This window comes from Schistocerca cancellata, chromosome 4 (assembly GCF_023864275.1).
Source record: "Schistocerca cancellata isolate TAMUIC-IGC-003103 chromosome 4, iqSchCanc2.1, whole genome shotgun sequence".
Classification (NCBI taxonomy): Eukaryota; Metazoa; Arthropoda; class Insecta; order Orthoptera; family Acrididae; genus Schistocerca; species Schistocerca cancellata.
This window is the reverse complement of record NC_064629.1, coordinates 922,577,977-922,598,434: the sequence shown is the minus strand read 5'-3', so window position 1 is coordinate 922,598,434 and position 20,458 is coordinate 922,577,977. Positions and strand designations below refer to the sequence as shown.

Genomic DNA, 20,458 nt, shown 5'->3' with positions numbered 1-20,458 from the left:
GGTGTAAGGTGCTCCCAAGAGTTTTATGTAGTCGGACTAATTTTTGTCACTCGACGTTGATGTTAACAAAACTTAAGAACCTTCAACATTGCAGCGCGTCAGCAGTCGTTGGTTAATAAGCACCTAGTGTTTACCTAGGTTTCGGCGTATATAACTACACCTTCTTCAGAACAATAAAGCCCACAAGTGCCTAAAAAGACCTTTGTCAGTTATTAAAAGAACACCATGGCTATACATTTATAAACGAAAAAAAGGGAAAACACAAACAGTACATATGTACAAAGTCTAAACCTTTACTTAACTTAATGGTGTAACCTCCACCTCACACTGGCTTATGTTCGATGGGCCGCCATATCGCAAGTCATGGCCCATCGAACATAAGCCGGTGTGAGGTGGAGGTTACACGATTAAGTAACGGTTTAGACTTTGTACATATGTACTGTTTGTGTTTTCCCTTTTTTTCGTTTATAAATGTATAGCCATGGTGTTCTTTTAATAATTGACAAAGGTCTTTTTAGGCAGTTGTGGGTTTTATTGTTATGAAGAAGGTGTAGTTATCTACGCCGAAACCTAGGTAAACACTAGGTGCTTTTTTCGCAGTCGAGGCGGGTTTCTAATTTTTTAATATGTTAACAAAACCTCTGAGATTTAAAATATTACTTTTTTTTCGTTTGCATTGGCTCCAGATGCTCTAAAGTACGTATCAATCACTGTTGCTAGCATGGTTACCTCTGCATTATTCCTTATAATGACACCTATATCGTCAGCATAGGCTCTTATAACTGTTTTATTTCCTGATAATGTTAAGCCTTTTAAGCACTGACATGTCGGAGGAAAGGTTCCAGTGAAATGGCGAAGAGCGACGTCGACAGAGGACTTTCTTGAGGAACACCTCGTTTTATTTGTATCGGCCTGGACTGTTGACAATTCACCGCTATTTTTGCACTTATTCCAGTTGCTATGTTGTTTATCAATTTTATGACCCCATCGTTGAAACCTATTTTCTTCAACGTCTGTAGAAAACATCCATGATTTACTACATTGAAGGCTTTATAAAAATCTGAAAGAAATAAATCACACTTTATGTTTGTTACAGAAGTTATTGCAATGATAGCCCTGAAATCCGCTAGATTTTGAAAAATGGTTCTGCCTTGTGCACAGTTCTGATGTTCACAAATAATTTTATCTGTAAGGCATGAAATTCTCTTGTTTACTATTCTAGCTATTAATTTATAATTACAATTCAGCAGTGAAATTGGACGACAGTTATTTAAATCTTTGTTTCCATTGTTTTTTGCAGAAGAACAGTTTTTCTCTCCTTAAACTCAGCCGGAATCATTTTACCCTGAATAACCTCATTTACAATGTCCGTGATATTTGCGCCCACTATTGGCCAGTAACGGATGTGAAACTCTGCTGGCTGACCATCCGGTCCTGGGGATTCTTTTGGTGATGAGGAGCACAGAGTCTCATACACGTCCTCTTAACCGATTACCTCGAGAAAATTTTCATTGTCATCTTCTGTCAGCTGTGGGGCCAGGATGTCAAGGAATTCTTCCAAGGATGCATCACTATTTTGATTTACAGAATATAGCTCGCAATAACAGCGATAAATCTCGTCCATGAAATCCTGCTGGGTTCTGAGAATCGTACCGTTTTTTGTTCGCATTTCATCGATAAAAGTCCTCCTTCCGTTTTTCGTATGCTACACTAAGCGATACAGGGAAGTAGTTTCGTCTTCTGACACCGAATTTGCCTTCAATTTTATTTACAACCTTTCCATTTGATTTCTCTTGATATTAAGTAACTTGGCTTTGACTATTTTGATGTCTGCTATCCGAAGTGAGGGACCTGCTGAGACTTGATCATATAGAACTCTCAAAACGGAATAGTAATATTCTATAGTACATTTCATTTCTCTTGCGCTCTAGGCACTGTATTGAATAAGAACCTTGCTCATCTTTGGTTCACCATTTCAGCCCACCAGTCGATAGTAGTGGCATATCTACTAGGAGCACGCAGGCATATTGCCCATGCTTCTTTAATCACGTCTTCTAAATCATGATTTACTAACAAGGAAATGTTCAAATTCCACTGATTCTTGAATCGGCGAATTGGCTGTCTTGTTAAGATTTTTGCAAGCTAAGACACCTGAATGGTCTGAAAAGTACGTAGGAATGGTTTCTACTTTTGTCACGGAAGTTTCAAGATTTTTAGAAATGTATAGTCTATCAATGCTGCTACGAGATGCTGCCTTGACATAAGTGAACTCAACAATGGAGGGTATTTGATTTCCCATATATCCTTTAATTCTAAGCCAGTAACTAGTTGTTTTAGTTCACTTGTGAAATTAAAATTAGGTAACTGATCTTTTCGATTTAAAACACAATTACAATCACCTCCAAGTAATAACTGTATGGTATTTTTTCTTAACAAGTATACGAGTTCATGTTTAAAGAAACGTGCCCTGTAGAGCGGTGAGAACTTCCTGAAGGGGCATACATGTTGATGATAGGCACATCATAGACATTTATTCCTATTCCCATTCCAGATTCCAGTCGTCCCACCTCACTTCCTCGAATCCTTTCCCTCACCAAAACAGCTGTTCGAACACTTGTTTCGTGAGGCACATTTATGTAACTGACATAACTGAGAATTGCTAAATCCGTCACTAGAACTTCTGGTAACAGGGCAATATCAGTCGTGGATTCGTACAAAAATTCCTCAAATGCCAATAATTTCAAACCGGACGTAATTTTATTTATGTTTATAGTGGTGACAGAATAAGATTGCGTCATTGCGCTGTACCGCTAGCAGACTGATTCCCCTGTAAACTTTCTGATTTTTCCTCCAGTGATTCGTATAGTATCGTTTCGGACTGAACATTCTTTGAGCTTGGGTCGCCCTTCCCTTGGTTACGAGCTACATTCACATTTGGTTGCGTTTTATTTTACTTCGCGGCTCATCTGGAGCAGCAGCAGACGCTTTCGCAATTTCTGCTGCTGATGCCAGCCCTGCGGTGTTGACCGTGAGTTCATTTTGGACACCACTTCCCTGTTCTTTATTAATATCACTTACTTCCTGATCGAGGGTAACAAATGGAGACGGCAGTTTTGCAACCTCTCCCTGAATTTGTTTACTAACGGATAGCTGCTGATCTTTGCAATCAGCTACGTCATCTCTTGTTTCTTGCAAATTAATACTAACTACACTCCCTTCATTTTTTTGGTACCGTATGTTTATTACCTTTCTGTTAATCAGTTTCCATTGGCATTTTGCCTTCCGGTTCCTCTGCCTCCTCATCGCACTGTTTTTGCTTGTGAAATGAGGGAGCTGGAGAGGACAGCTCGTCCTCTGAACAACTGTCAACTGTCTCCGGAGGTCGTTTTTTCGGTTGCATTTCAGTTTCACGAGTAGTGGTAACAGGGTTTCCCTTTTTTGTTAACGGAGGAAATTGACTTTATAGTGAAGAGGGACACCAGCTTGGCCTATTGCGTTAACATCCTCAACCAGTTGACCCGGGCTATTCTTTGGTAACACATCATTTAAGGCAAGTTTCTGACGCTGTATCAAATTACTTTTAAGAACAACAGTTCGCCGCCGACATTCCTGTCTGAAGTGGCCGGTTTTGTTACATAAATGACATGCAGCTTCCTGACCTGCATAAACAATTTGTGCCTTATACCCACAAACAGTTATGTGAGACGGAATATTTGTCTTAACGTCCACCTCTACCCAGCGGACCCTGTTGAAAGATTGCAGTTTAAAGCAAGGCGACTATCTTTCATTTGCATTGATTTAACATCCCCATAGTTTGAAAGAGTTTCCTTAATCTTATAATTTTAATTTCATTGGGAAGATTCACGACACGAACGGTTTTGTAATCAATGTCAGCTCTATAGATGGAAACCTTACTTTTATCACCATTTCTATGCACAAAATCTACTTCGTAGCCCCACGTTCGTAACATTTTATCAACAGTCGCAGCACTGAATAACTTGACAAAAACACATTTTTCCTGATCCAGTTGCCTGGTATGGACAGTTTCAGCATTGAGACCAATTACCAGTGTAATCCAGTCATCTATTTCCAGGGATGTTGGCTGAACAGAATGGGATTCCTTGTCAACCTTGGTTTGCAGCCATGGTTAATCGAGCGACGAAATTTCGGTTAAACAACCGAAATTCCAGTTAGGAGCAGCACGACCAGAAGGAGCCGTCAGATCACAAGGAATATGAACGAACACGGAGATTAACGGACGGACAGCACTCGGCGAAGCACAAGCACAGCGATGTAAACACGGAAGCGCAGCGCAGTAGTAAAGAACGTCCACTCGCTAACGCGGCTGAAACGTAACTACGTGACTTAATACGTATAACAAAAAACAAAAAAAAAAAAAAAAGTGGCTCTGAGCACTATGGGACTCAACTTCTGAGGTCATTAGTCCTCTAGAACAAAGAACTAGTTAAACCTAACTAACCTAAGGACATCACACACATCCATGCCCGAGGTAGGATTCGAACCTGCGACCGTAGCGGTCTCGCGGTTCCAGACTGCAGCGCCTAGAACCGCACGGCCACTTCGGCCGGCCTACATATCACAGATATGCTGTCTGTATGATCTGATAGTTCTGGTGTTACTTTTAGTTAACAGTTACGCCCCTTCTGCTGGACGACAGCATATAGTACGAATTAAATCGGAGTTTTGGTTGATACCGTATCAATATACAACGTTTGATCCAGATCTGAGTGTCTAACATCTGGAGGTTTCGGTGTTAGATATAAAATCTGACTGAACGGTTGTGGAATCCAAATCCATCCTAACCACAGTCCTATGCACTATCCTTTGCGCGGTGTGTGGTCTCATATTATCTGAAAATAATGGAAATTTGTGGTAAGGACTATGGGACCAAACTGCTGAGGTCATCGGTCCCTAGGCTTACGCATTGCTTACGCTGACGACAACACACCCACCCATGCCCGAGGGAGGACTCGAACCTCCGACGAGAGCAGCCGCGCGAACCGTGACGAGACACCTAGACCGCACGGCTACCCCACCCGGCTGAAAATAATGCTATTTGTGATGCTTTGAGTATTCTCTAGCGTTTCGGTCCGACGGTTGGTGTAAAACTTGACCAAGGACAAACGCTACCGTTCTTTGTCCTTGGACTCTCCGCATTCAAAAGTTGTGCAAAGATTAGCCTCCCCCCCGCCCCTTATCGCAAAACAATGAGACCTCCGCTTTTCGAAAGGAAGAAGTATTTGATACCTTCGCTCCAGCTACCTCTTTTCGCTGTCCGTGTGCCGCTTCCAATACTTCGTGACGTAACGTTCGCTACTGGGCATAGTCGCAACAGAAACAGAGTGTTTTCGGCCTACTTTGTGAGTTTCTTGGGCATAATTACAAGAGTGGTGACTAAACTTAATTCTTTCCCTACATTTCACCACAATACCACTCACAGTGGTCCGTGACACATGAGAAATCTCTCTCCCACTCTTGTACTACTTTACAATCACACTCAATTCAAGACTAAAATCCCATCGTTCGAGTTGGCCAACTATTTGTTAAGGAATATTGTTGACAGGAGGGAAGGCTATAAAAAAAATGTCTCTGAGCACTATGGGACTTAACTTCTGAGGTCATCAGTCCCCTAGAACTTGTTGTTGTTGTTGTTGTTGTGGTCTTCAGTCCTGAGACTGGTTTGATGCAGCTCTCCATGCTACTCTGTCCTGTGCAAGCTTCTTCATCTCCCAGTACTTACTGCAACCTACGTCCTCCTGAATCTGCTTAGTGTATTCATCTCTTGGTCTCCGTCTATGATTTTTACCCTCCACACTGCCCTCCAATGCTAAATTTGTGATCCCTTGATGCCTCAGAACATGTCCTACCAACCGGTCCCTTCTTCTTGTCAAGTTGTGCCACAAACTCCTTTTCTCCCCAATTCTGTTCAATACCTCCTCATTAGTTATGTGATCTACCCATCTAATCTTCAGCATTCTTCTGTAGCACCACATTTCGAAAGCTTCTATTCTCTTCTTGTCCAAACTATTTATCGTCCATGTTTCACTTCCATAAATGGCTACACTCCATACAAATACTTTCAGAAACGACTTCCTGACACTTAAATCTATACTCGATGTTAATAAATTTCTCTTCTTCAGAAACGCTTTTCTTGCCATTGCCAGTCTACGTTTTATATCCTCTCTACTTCGACCATCATCAGTTATTTTGCTCCCCAAATAGCAAAACTCCTTTACTACTTTAAGTGTCTCATTTCCTAATCTAATTCCCTCAGCATCACCCGACTTAATTCGACTACATTCATTATCCTCGTTTTGCTTTTGTTGATGTTCATCTTATATCCTTCTTTCAAGACACTGTCCATTCCATTCAACTGCTCTTCCAAGTCTTTTGCTGTCTCTGACAGAATTACAATGTCATCGGCGAACCTCAAAGTTTTTATTTCTTCTCCATGGATTTTAATACCTACTCCGAATTTTTCTTTTGTTTCCTTTACTGCTTGCTCAATATACAAATTGAATAACATCGGGGAGAGGCTACAACCCTGTCTCACTCCCTTCCCAACCGCTGCTTCCCTTTCATGTCCCTCGACTCTTATAACTGCCATCTGGTGTCTGTACAAATTGTAAATAGCCTTTCGCTCCCTGTATTTTGCCCCTGCCACCTTTAGAATTTGAAAGAGAGTATTCCAGTCAGCATTGTCAAAAGATTTCTCTAAGTCTACAAATGCTAGAAACGTAGGTTTGCCTTTCCTTAATCTTTCTTCTAAGATAAGTCGTAAGGTCAGTATTGCCTCACGTGTTCCAACATTTCTACGGAATCCAAACTGATCTTCCCCAAGGTTGGCTTCTACTAGTTTTTCCATTCGTCTGTAAATAATTCGCGTTATTTTTTTGCAGTTGTGGCTTATTAAACTGATTGTTCGGTAATTATCACATCTGTCAACACCTGCTTTCTTTGGGATTGGAATTATTATATTTTTCTAGAACTTAGAACTACTTAAACCTAACTAACCTTATGACATCACACATATCCATACCCGAGGCAGGATTAGAACCTGCGACCGTAGCGGTCGCGCGGTTCTAGACTGTAACGCCTAGAACCGCTCGGCCACCCCGGGAAGGCTATACAAATTCATGAAGCTGCCTTCTTTATTCGATATTCATCTATTTAAAACGTCGTTGCAGTGCTCCCCATTCCCTTATGTTAGAAATTTGAAATATTGCCACTGAACAGATCTGTCTACAAGGGAGTAGTTTGCAAACCATTCTCTTCTTAATGCGGCCTGCTTCGAATAATAATTGTGGCTAATGTTAATAATTATTACTCTTAATGTTAACAATTATTAGTGTTAATGAAATAGCATCATCACCAACTGAAACCGTATCTTATAGCATGCCAAGTGTTCTCGATTGTAATGCACACAGTATGATATATAATTTCAGTTCTGGCGATGATGCTTCATGCATTACAGTACCTTCATTCCTTATCGCATAATTAACTCAATTCAGAAGAAACTCGAACAGTTCCGATGACATTCTAAGATAATTAAAATAATTTCTAGGATCTTCCGTTATAAATTATTTCAGCAAGGATGCTGAGCAACAGAGCTGACGTCTTTTCTTCATCCAGTCACGAATCGAAACACGTTTCTTATTTTTTTTCTTATGCACTGATTCCACGTAACAAACTTTAAGTCCAGCACATCTCGTGCGACGTGCAGCTTCCAAAACTTTCATTTCAGACACGACTCAGGGACCCACAAAACGACGAAACTGAAGTATACACTGGTTCCGCCGTGCCTACAGTCAAATATGAAACCATTTGCGTGCAACTCATTCCACGCAACGAGTGGCGCAACCCAATGTTGTGTAACCTAGGCTGAAGCGACGCTGCTGCTAGCCTGGGCCGCAATCTGGATGCCGGACTGAGAGTTTAACTCTCATCCTCTCAAATATGAGTACAGTTTCTTACCATTGTGCCACCTCTCTCAGCAAGAAGGGATAGTAAATACTTTTGAGTGAAACAAAAGTAGTGGTCTGAAGTGAGCAAGAACCGTGTTCACTGGCCCTTTTCACTACAAAAAGGAAACTTTCGCACAGTGGCAAAAACTTGCACTCACTGATTATAGGATAATCAGATTGAAGAATTTTTAAACGTGACTGAAAGGAAGATGAAAATGCAAAGCTCATTTTTCTATTAAAAAAATTCCAATGTTCTTTTATGTTACTAAAAAATTTCAGTCAGTCGAGGTGTTCCAACTGTACACTGACTTGTCAGTTTCAAACAGATAGGAACTGCCATCGTGCAGTTCTTATCAAAATTCCTACAGTAGTTCCTGAAATTAGCCTTCACATGCAGGCAGAAAACATGATTCACGTATGTAGCCCTATGAGGCTGTTCGTAAACGACACCGTTGTGCACGAGGAGAAAACATTGCTACAAACTTATTACGAAATGCAACGAGACATGTAGATGATCAATTCCTGCTACAGAGATTGGCAGCTGGCCCCTAACATAAATAAATTTAATGCATTGGGTGTGAACAGACCCATATTGTTTAACTACGCTATCGGCTATCACTCAATCGATTATGTTACAACCTTCAAGAATCTAGAAGTTTCTGTCCGAAGTGATTGGATTCATTATTTCCTGTCAGAGAAGTAACAGTTCGTAGTAACTCACTGAAAGTCATCGAGTAAAACAGAAGTGATTTCTGGCGTCCCCCAAGGTAGTGTTACAGCCCTCTGCTGTTCCGTATCTACATAAACGATTTAGGAAACAATCTGAGCACCTGTCTTAGGTTATTTGCAGATGATGCTGTCGTTTATCTTCTAGTAAAGTCATTAGAAGATTAAAACAAATTGCAAAACGATTTAGAAAAAATATCTGTATGGTACCAAATTGGCAATTAACCCCAAATAATGAAAAGCGTGGGGAAATACATCTCAGTGCTTAAAGAATCCGTTAAACTTTGATTCACGATAAAAAAAATGTTCAAATGTGTGTGAAATCTTATGGGACTTAACTGCTGAGGTCATCAGTCCCTAAGCTTACACACTACTTAACCTAAATTATCCTAAGGACAAACACACACGCCCATGCCCGAGGGAGGACTCGAACCTCCGCCGGGAACAGCCGCACAGTCCATGACTGCAGCGCCTAGACCGCTCGGCTAATCCCACGCGGCTGATTCACGATAAATCAACCCAATTTAAAGACAGTAAATTCAACTAAATACCTAGGAATCACAATGACCAACAACTTAAATTGGGAAGGACACATGGAAGATGCTGTGGGAAAGACCAATCAAAGACTACAATTTATTGACAAAACACTTAGAAGATGCAACATATCAACTAAAGCGATTGCCTACCCTATGCTTGTCCGTCCTCTTTTGGAGTACTGCTACGCGGTGTGGGATCCTTGCCTTGCCAAACAGGATTAAAGCAGTACATCGAGAAAATTCAAAGGTCGTTTTGTATTATAGAGAAGTAGGGACGAGAGAATCACGGACGTGATACAAGATTTAGGGTGGTCATAATTAAAACAAAGGCGTTTCTTGTTGCGCCGAAATTTCAACCACCAGCTTCCTCCTCCGTATGCGAAAATATTTTGTTGACGACGACCTACATAGGGGGAAACAATCGTCATAATAAAATGAGGAAAAACAGAGCTCGTACGGAAAAATATAAGTGTTCGTTTTTTCTGCCACTTTTCGAGAGTGGAGTAATAGAGAATTGTTGTGAAGGTGGTTTGATGAACCCTCTGTCAGGCACTTAAGTGTGATTCGCAGAGCAGCCATGTAGATGTATATGTGGATGTAGATTTAAGGTAGAAGGACTACAGAAATTTAATCATGGGAGAGGAAGGTGCTAGACTCACACTCATTGAAAGACTCGTAAGAAAGCTTAAGTCACACACGAAAGGGGTCGGTTACAAAACATTTTTTCGACCTATTCTTTAGTATTCTTTCTTGGTCAGAGACTTACACCAAGCTGTATTAATCAATGGGTTAGAAAATGTCAAAGGAGAGCTGCGTAGTTCATCAGTGCTTTGTTTACTCAACGTGAGAGTGTCAGACAAATCTTCATCTAAATACACTGTCAAACGTGCATGAAAGACGTTCTACATCGCAAACAGCCTTGCTTGCGACACTGCAATAAACTTCGTTCCAAAATGAGACATTAAACATATTTATTTTGCCAAAATGCATCTCACGTAGGGTCATAAGGATGGCAATAGCGATAGTGTTATATGCAATAATTGAATAGGAAGGAAAAATGATACTGGTACATCACATTGCCCTCCACAACTCACCGTGAGTTGCCTTGCGCAGTAAAGATATAAATTTAGATGTAGGTGCGAGCTGAGCGAAGTAATCACTGCACTGCCCCGTCCGTGGAAACCGACCTTTTGAACGGCTCCTTCGGAGAAATAGTCACTAAGATGCACTAGTAAGCGAATGAGTTTTTAACTAAGTTTTTCTAACCACTCATGTAAATTTTTGTAGCATGTTTGATATTTGTGAGTTCTTCTTGATATTAAATGAAATACATTAAAGTAACATTCCCGAGTGACTTCTATTTTCTCTCATCCCGTGTAAACTAGTGTTTCTCTCCTGTTCATCAAGCAGCTGTCATTTGGCCCACAATGTTGTCTGGAAACAAAAATATGGTGCCCTAAACTAAAAAAAAACATTGTTTCTCCATTTCTAGCAAAACATAAAATTTACCGCAGTGGGGCTATGTAGGATTAAGGAAAACTATCTGTATTACTTAAAGTCGTGGAATCAAATTTCGAAATGATGAACCATTGGACTAACAACGTTATATGGAAGCAGTAAAAATCTTATAAAAATTGATACGCGCATTTCAAGTATTCATAGTTCTTTAGTTGATGATTATGTGGCCATATGTTCATAAGTTGTAAAACTAAAATTAGAAATCCGCCGTTGTGAGGCGGATAAATACTTAGTGAAATAAGAATGTACGCAACTGTACTGTATTGTTGGCAAGTTCTTTAGAATTTGTTGTAAGGATTATTTCATTTAATAGTATCGCAGCTTTAATGCTGGAAAACTACCTGCAGATCATATTTTTTGCCTTTCTTTAAGTTAGGAAAGGTATTACCGCCCAGACCGTTGGACGCACCTTCCCAAAATGTATAACCGATACAAAGTTTTACTGTACAACCCGTGCTCATACCTTCAATAATCGTTCAGATAAACTACTATGCACAGGAGAAAGTTTATTGCGACAAAAATCTGGATTCTGAATAGTCTATGAGTTAAATTGAAGTCGACAAAGAGGCCACTGAAAATCGCTCGCCGCATGACCCACTGAACCTTGGATATACACTACCCAGACACGTATTAGGGGGCATTCTTGGTCTGTATGACGGTTAGAACTCTGCTGGCGACACTTTCAATGAGAGGTCTGAGTGTCTGTGGAGGAATTACAGCCCGTTCTTCCCCAAGAGCCGAAACAAAAGAAGGTAGTGACATTGGACCTCTGGGGTATGGAGGCAAGTAGACGTTCTAACTCATACCAAAGTTTTTCCATTGGGTTCTGGTCGAAACTCTGGGCAGACCAGTCAATTTCAGGAATGTTATTATCCACGAATCATTGCCTCAGATATGCTGCTTTATGACAGGCTGCACTGACATGCTGATACACAGTCATCACATCCTCAGCTGTTCACAGTACACAGTGCTGCCAAATGTGTTCATATCCTTCTGCATTTACCACTTTCTTATGCGCAGTAAGAGCTCCACATGCTAACCACGAAATTATCGCCATAGCGTAACACCATCTCTCCATTGTATTGTACCCCATTATTTTTAACGCCCTACGCGCAGCCAGTGTGACAGCACCCGGAGCACCATAGAAGTCACGAGTGATTCGTTCCAGTGATTTTTCAGCCACCTTCGGCTATGCTCGACGATTCTTTTGAGTCAGTACATGAGGTCTGCCTGGTCTCGGTTTAGCTGTGGTTGTACCATTTCACAGTCACATCACCAACAGTCGATTTGGGCAGCTTTAGAAGGTTTGGAATGTCGCTGATGGATATATTAATCAGGTGATAGCCAATGACTAGCCCGCTTTCGAAGTCACTGAGCTCTCCTGAGCGACCCGTTCTGCTGTCAATGCTTCTCAATTGAACTCCACTCCTCCTTTTACACTGGCGGGTCTACCTCTCTTGACACCAACTTCGCGTTACACAGGGTTGTGAGGATACTTTTGATTAGCTAGTGAACACACACTGATCAGCCAAAACATTCTGACCACTACCCACCGCGACACTGGATGCCTCCTGGTGGTGCTGCAATTACAAAAAAGTATGTAAGCGGAGCAGACACGGACGGAGGATCACCTTCGCGAAGATGTGGGCTGCAAATGGGTAAACCCATTGAGATAGCGACTTGGACAAAGAGCGGATCATGATTACGCAGAGCCTGTGAACGAGTATTTCGAAGACAGCGAAGCTGATCGAATGTTCGCGTGCTATTGTCGTAATTATCTACAGAAAGAGGTAGACAGAGAGTGAAACTACCACTAGGCACTCAATGGTTGACGTCCGCGACTCATCACAGACTCTGCAGTTCGGAGGCTTGTCTGCTCTGTAAAGTAGAATACATGGTGATCTGTTGGCATCTCTGCCGAAAGACCACAATGATGTTGCACGCGCAAGTCTTTCGGAGCGCATCGTTCATCGTAAATTGTTGACATGCTGATGCACTGGTTTGAGGTGTGTTATAGTGAACTCACGTTGATGTCTCGCCGACTAAATTCGCCTGATGTAAATCCTATGGAACCCATCAGTGTCACCGGGCGCCATCTCCGCGTACAAAAACCAGCGTCCCGTTATTTATGCAGCCGGCCGCGGTGGTCTCGCGGTTCTCGGCACGCAGTCCGGAACCGCGCGACTGCTACGGTCGGAGGTTCGAATCCTGCCTCGGGCATGGATGTGTGTGATGTCCTTAGGTTAGTTAGGTTTAAGTAGTTCTAAGTTCTAGGGGACTGATGACCACAGCTGTTGAGTCCCATAGTGCTCAGAGCCATTTGAACCATTTTTTTCGTTATTTACGTGAATTACATGACCTGTGCATAGACGTCTAACGCCACATACCACCACAAGTCTACCAACGAACTGTCGGATCCTTGATACGTAGAGACAGTGATGTATCTCGTTCCAAAGACGGACAAAAAAGCTATTACGTAGGTGGTCGTAATGTTTTGGCTCATCAGTGTAACTGCGCACGTTGCTTAGCTGGACGATAGGTAGGCTCAGAAGAAGATACAGGGGTAAGAGTATAAAAATCTAAGCACGTTTCACTTTTGTATAAGCTCCTTTTAAATGTGTAAAGTCGGTCAGCGCTTAACTGTTCCCTTGTAAGAAATCGCAGTAAGCAATAATAAGAAAATGAAGAAAAAGTCAGCGCTGAGGCACATATGTGCGCGTAAATAGAGGTGATAAATAAGCGAGCTGCAAACAGAAAACGAAAGCGACGCGCACGTCGCCCGTTGTCCCGCGCTGGGCAGCCCTGCCTCCCGAGAGATGAAGAGCTTCCAGAAGTGAGCCGCCCGAGCGTCCGCTTTAATTAGACGTACGAAGACAAACTGCGCGCTAAATGTTGCCTAATTACGAGGAAACACCTTCCGTCAGCGCTGCGCACACAAATAGAGCCCCTCGCTGCCAATCGCGGGCCGCGGAGTTGTCAGGAGTACGCCATCACTTTGTCGGTCGGTAATTGTATCCACAACGGCGTATCAACCAGCGCACAATTCTCCGCTCTAAACGAGGCACTTGTGTTTTCACGATAGACTCACCTACTGCAGAGTGAAACACCGCAGATGGTAGCAATTCTGAAGAAAAATATATGTCTCTTATATCTGTTCGACACAGCGCCACGTTACCGAAATACAGCTTTCAGCTCTTAGGGTAAGTAGTAGCCGAGGTCTTTCTTTCTTTTTTCATTTAGTGTTTCTTTGTTCCGTAGACGTTGTGCCCACTGGAAGAGCGTAGTAGCTCAGCTTTCAGATTGGCGTACAGAAGGAATCAGCTTTAGTCTGGTGAAAAAACTCATCTTAATGTGTCTCTCGTTAGGCCATTAAATCGTATTATTTTTTTTTTAAATTATTGCATCTTGGCGTGGTGGTACAGCAGTCTTCTATTGTTACTATTTAAAAAACAGTCGTAGGTTACAGAATGTTCTTTACTTACTTAAGCCACCGAGCGGGTTGGCGCAGTGGTTAGACACTGGACTCGCATTCGGGAGGACGACGGTTCAATCCCGGGTCCGGCCATCCTGATTTAGGTTTTCCGTGATTTCCCTAAATCACTCCAGGCAAATGCCGGGATGGTTCCTCTGAAAGGGCACGGCCGACTTCCTTCCCAATCCTTCCCTAATCCGATGAGACCGATGACCACGCTGTCTGGCCTCCTTCCCAAACCAACCAACCAACCAACTTACTTAAGAATGACGCGTTTCGCCTGAATAGGGAATCATCAAGTTATGTTAAAAAAGCAGACATCAAGGATGCATGATATCGCATAAAACACACTTGAGGCAACCTCATGGAGGCGACGACAGGCATAGCAGCGCAGCGCAGCACAGGACTGTAAACGGCCGTACGCTACAACAGCCCCAGAGGCCCTCCGTATTCACATAACGCATACGTATGAATGATAGGAGCTCGTACGAAATATTGGGCTAGTAGTACTGACAGTCGGCGTGTGGCGCTGCCGTCGGGTGAACAAAGACATAACGGCAAGAAATTCAAATTGTAGTGGAAAAAAAAACAAACAAAACATAATAGAGCATATGGGAATAACCTGTGAATGTCAAGCGGCTTATATTGGCCAGAAGGGAAGGGCTTTTATAATTAGGTTTCAGGAAAATGTTCAAATGTGTGTGAATTCCTTTGGGACGAAACTGCTGAGGTCATCGGTCCCTAGCTTACACTCTTCTGAAGGGGCTCCGGAAAGGCTCAAAATCATGAAAAGTTCAATTTTTACTTTTTTGCGTTTTCTGAATCTGCAGACTATTACCTTTTAATAGATATATAATTTATTCAATTCCGAAGACTACAACTATTTTTAAATTTTTTTTGAAATGTGTTCTACATGGGCGTGACCCACTGTGGCGCTGTTAAACTGCTGTCAAATGGTGTTATTATTAACGTCCGTGTTCATCAGGTACATTTTAGTGATGTGAGATAAAGTATGTGTTGTGGCTAACCTGTGATGGTTCAATATATATCGCTGGTGTGATTGTCGATTGTTTCATGTTTATTTACTCTGTCGTTATCTCGAAAATATTCTTAATTAATTCTGTTTCTTGAGTCTCTGTTTTCTTGAAGTATAATAATGAGTAAAAGTAAAGTTGCTGTTGCGACTTTCAATGATGGCAACATTGTAAGGTGCAAGGTATTTAGAAATATGGGAATGAAGATAGGTTCTAACACGGTACGAGCGATGCTTGCTTTAGACAAGGAACACCTTCGGGTTGCAGACAGGGCTGTAAAGAGTCTAGAAATACAAGCAAGAGTAAACAGGAGGAGGAACAAGAGGAAGCTGGAGGAGGAGTTTGCAGAGGATGAAGATAATCCATCCTATGGACCTGGAATGCACTAAAGAGTTAATCCAATCTTTGTCGCTCGATTCCCAAAACTTTTATTTTCCAAAAAACTGTATATTTTTGAATATATAAATAAAAAATTGGAAAAAAAATGTTGTGAATTTTCATTACAATTGAAAAAAAATCATCTTTAATAACTGAACTAAAATTTTGTAAAATCCGTGTGTTAAGTTGTAGCCCATATTCCAATAAATAATCTGTAAAAAGTTCAACTTCCTACCTCAAATACTTTGTGAGGAAAGATGTAATTTGTAAGCGTTATTTTAACATTGCAAGTATAGGGCGTTCCGGGGACCTTTAAACTAAATTATGACATGAACAACACACACACCCATACTCGAGGGGGCACTCGAATCTCCGGCAGGAGGGGCCTCGCAATCCGTAACATGGCGCCTCTAACCGCGCGACCACTCCGCGCGCCTAGGTTTCGGGAGCATTTGCTCAATAATAAGCGCCAGGTTAAGCATAATTCCGCCTTCGCTGAGCACCTTAAAACCAGTGACCGCCAACTACATACGCTCGGAAACTTAAAGGTTTTTCACCATGCTACCAAAGGTAAGAGACTCAGTATGCTTGAAGAGATCCAAATTGTTAAACATTCACACGCTAAGAAGTTACTCAATGATCAGTTGTCCAGTAGAATCGGGTTCTCTATGATTGCATGTTCCCCACTTTTGCACAGTTTACTAGTTTCTAAATTTTTATTACCAGGCTCTTGGTCGCTTGTGTTGTGTATGCAGTTGTATTTTATCTTTCTGGCATTGTTGCCTTTTAGCCATTTATTTGTAGTCGGCTCTTTACTTTCTTACTCTATGCATTTTGTTCCATTATTCATTTACACTGCTTTTGTGTATAAGGGTTTTCTATGTGTCTGTGCATAGCTTTCGCCTTGGCTTGTCCTGCATAATGTATATTCCTATATGCTCTCTTATGTTTTATTAACTTCTTAATTCACCCATTACTGTTTGAATTTTACGCCGTTATCATATTGTATACCCGATGGCAGCGACGTATGACGACTGTCATTACTACTAGCCCTATATTTTGCAGGCACTACGTCAATACGGACAGGCCTCTGGGGCCGTTGTAGTGTACGGCTGTTGACAGTTTGCGCGCGAGGTCTTGTTCTACGCTGCAATGACTGTCGTCGTCTCCATGAGGTTGCCCTTTAGTACATTTTATACGATACCATACCTTCTTCACGGATGCTTTTTGGCAGAAAATATCTGATTTTTTAACACTACCTGATGATGGCCTGTCCGGACGAATAAAGAACATTCGATGACCTACGACTGTTTCTTAAACAGTAATATTTTCTGCACACTATTCTTCTTGGGGCGTAACTTGTCAATTATGCCGACTCTTTGTGGTACTAGAAAGATCACTGAGAAAAATAACAAACCTAGGGACAGGAATTCAGCTGTTTAGAAGCATCAACACCCTGGACTATGCGTATTACGTAGTTTTAATAGCACGGAATGTGCATGATCCGGTTCAGATGGCAAGAATGTTAATAGAAGAGGCAATGAGAGCAGTCTTGAAGATGAATATGGATAAGACGAAATGCCTGATAGTGAGCATAGAGAACGATGACAGATTCTTAGATATAGGCGCTGAAATTATTGAAAGGATAAAACCGTTCAAATATCTTGAGGCATTACTCTGTGAAAGGAATTGGATGGACCAGAAAATAATGGGAACAATTGAAGCGGGAAACAGTTTTGCACTCGGAAAGCTGCTCAAGTTCTGACTTTTACCGAGATCCACGAAGATTACGATCTAAAAGTTTGTAATACAACCCGAAATTCTATACGGAGCAGGGAGCTGGACTCTGACCCAAGAAAATAGAAAGAAAACTCCTAACACTTGAGAATGCTGTTCTGACGCAGATTTTTGGACCAGTGATGAATGAAAGGAAGGAAGAAAGATTGAGTTTATCGTCCCCTCGACATCGAGGTCATTAGAGACGGAGCACAAGCTCGGATCGTGCCAAGGATGGGGAAGAAAACCGGCCGTGCCCTTTCAAAGGAACCGTCCCGGAATTTGCCTGGAGCGATTTAGGGAAATAACAGAAAACCTAAATCTGGATGGTCGGACGAGGGTCTGACCCGTTGTCCTCCCGAACTCGAGTCCAGTGTGCTAACCACTGAGCTACCTCTCTCGCTGTGAAGGTTTGAGACGAATGGAGAAAAAGGAAAAACTATCAATTGCATGAGCTGTACAAATCGCTTGACATTACGGAAGTGATTAAAGAGAGGGGATTGAAGTTGTATGGACAAGTAATGCTTCGAGAAAGACAGATCACTAGGAAGAAATCAGAAGTAACGGACCAAGGAGAAGAGCACGGCTCCGATGGATCGACGGGATTACAGACGATATGAGAACGACAGGACTAAATGGAGAAGTGTACATGGACCGAAGAAGACGGACGAGGCTGACTGGTGAGGCCAAAGACCGACAGCGGTTTGTGTGGCCGACCTGGGAGTAACAGGTAAAATTCATAGTGAAAGGACAAAGCGCGAAGCCTTCGACAACTGCCGTACCGGACTCTCCTCGAAATCCCTCACATAAAAAAAAAAAAGTTACCTAATTTGTGCTGACTTTACCAGATATGACGTGTTAATTGTCTAAGAACTTTTAACATTGTACTCGATAATGGCGTGAAAGTCGAAATCTAGATAGTAAAAAAGAAAAATACAGTAATATACAGCCAAATAGCGTTTTATTACTTCAAAGAATTTCTGATAGTATGTTAAGGCTATCAGGGGCACCAAAGTTAGTATCGAGATACTTATGGAAGACACAGGAACAGAAAGGTGACGGTAGCAAGGTTGAACACCGTTTCAAATGTTCCTTTAAAAAGGCAGATCTAGTAGCATAGTTCAGTTGAATTCTCGCATCGCTGCAAAGGCATTAATATAAGTGGAATTGAGAAACAGCTGAAACTGCTAAAAGTGAACAATTTTCAAGTACCCGAAGGAATTCCTATCGGATTCTACAGTGACTTTACCACTGAGTTAGCCTTTAACACCATATAACGTATACCCCCCCCCTCCCCCCCGCAAAAAAAGAAAAAGAACTGTGCGCAGAGATTGGGAGAAAGCAGAGATCGTACCCTTCTCCATGAAGGGTAACAGAAGTGACCTGCAAAACTGCCGTCCAATATCATTGATATCAATCTCTTACATAATCTTAGGGATTTCGCATTCTTTTAAATTTGGCATGCTTTTGTTATTGCTTCTGCAAGTGTTCTAAACTATTATTTGTACCGTGGGGGATCATTTCCGTCTCTTATTAATTTATTTGGTATAAGTCTCTCACTTGCTGTCGATACTATTTCTCCGGATTCAAGCCACATCTGGTCTGCCCTTAAATACTCAGTTCAGAAGGAATGGAGTCTGTCTCATAGGAAAGCGTCAAGCGAATTTTTATCTGCTTTTTTAAACAGATATACCTTAGGTTTATTTACATTTTGTGTACGATGATTCCAATTTAAGTTGTTCGTAATTGTAATGTCTAGGTATTTAGTTGAATTGACAACCTTTAAATTTGTATTATTTATCGTGTAACAAAAATTTAACGGATCCTTTATACTACTCATGTGAAGGAACTCACTTTTTGTTGTTCAGGGTCAAAAGCCACTTTCCACACCGTACAAATATCTTGTCTAAATCGTTTTGTAATTTGATGATTCTATACTAGACGGTAAACGACAGCACCATGTTCATACAGTCTAAGAGAGCTCTTTACATTCTCTCCCAAATCATATATATAAAGAATATATATAAATATATAAATAAATATATATAATCATATATATAAATACATATATAAAGATTAGGAACAGCAGTGGGAGTACATCACTTTCTTGGGGAACGTCAGATAGCACTCCTGTTCCATTCAATGATATCCATTCATGTACTACAAGCTGTGTCCTTTCTTACTGGAAATTACGAATCCAGTCGCAAAACTGAGACGATACTCCATAGGTACGAAATTTGATTAGCAGTCGCTTGTGAGGAGCTGTATCAAAAACCTTCTGGAAACCTAGAAATACGGAATCAACGTGAGATTCCCTGTAGATAGCTCCCATTACTTCGTGCGAATATAGGGCCAGTTGTGTTTCACAAGAATGATGTTTTCTGAATCTGTGCTGACTACGTGTAAATAGATCCAAAGTGACCAGTGTGCTGTTTTAAGGAGGAGAGGAATATTAGTCTGGTGAGCTTATCTCGGTACGGCTGTTTACCTGGGGCATTGCTGTGCTGCAGCAGTGGGCGGCAGTGGCGATGGTGGAGGAACTGGCAACAACAGCAGCGGCAGCGGCAGCAGCAGCAGCAGTCGCGAGCGGAAGAAGCGGCCCCGCACGGCGTTCTCGGCGCAGCAGATCAAGGCGCTGGAGGCGGAGTTCGAGGCGAACAAGTACCTCTCCACCGCCAAGAGGCAGGCGCTCAGCAGGGACCTCGGCCTCACCGAGACGCAAGTTCGTTAACCTTGTTGAAAACTGACATTTTGGGAACAGTGGCTGTAGTTCTATAAGGTTTATGATTTGAAGAGCCACATGCCATTAGTGTGGTTTATTATTTTTTTGTTATTTATTTTTATGGCCTTCATTGGACCACTGTAGTCAAAAATACAAAGTTCTAAACAAGTTGTTACAAATGGATACAATTTGGTTCGACAATAACTGAATATATTTAGGTAATGTAATTATTAGAGGCTATTCTTATATGAAAGGTGTTTTGCTCTTCTGTCTGCCCAATATTTCTTCATTCTTTCAGATATTTTCTTTCT

The 20,458-nt window shown here is 41.7% G+C and overlaps 1 protein-coding gene across 1 annotated transcript in view; it reads left to right on the top strand.

The window, feature by feature from the left end:
• LOC126183697 (homeobox protein engrailed-like ceh-16) overlaps nt 1–20,458 on the top strand; it is a 182,634-nt gene that overhangs the window by 131,249 nt on the left and 30,927 nt on the right. The window contains exon 3 of the mRNA XM_049925879.1: nt 19,936–20,147. Within this exon, the coding sequence (XP_049781836.1) occupies nt 19,936–20,147 (212 nt within the window). The remainder of the gene's footprint in view (nt 1–19,935; nt 20,148–20,458) is intronic.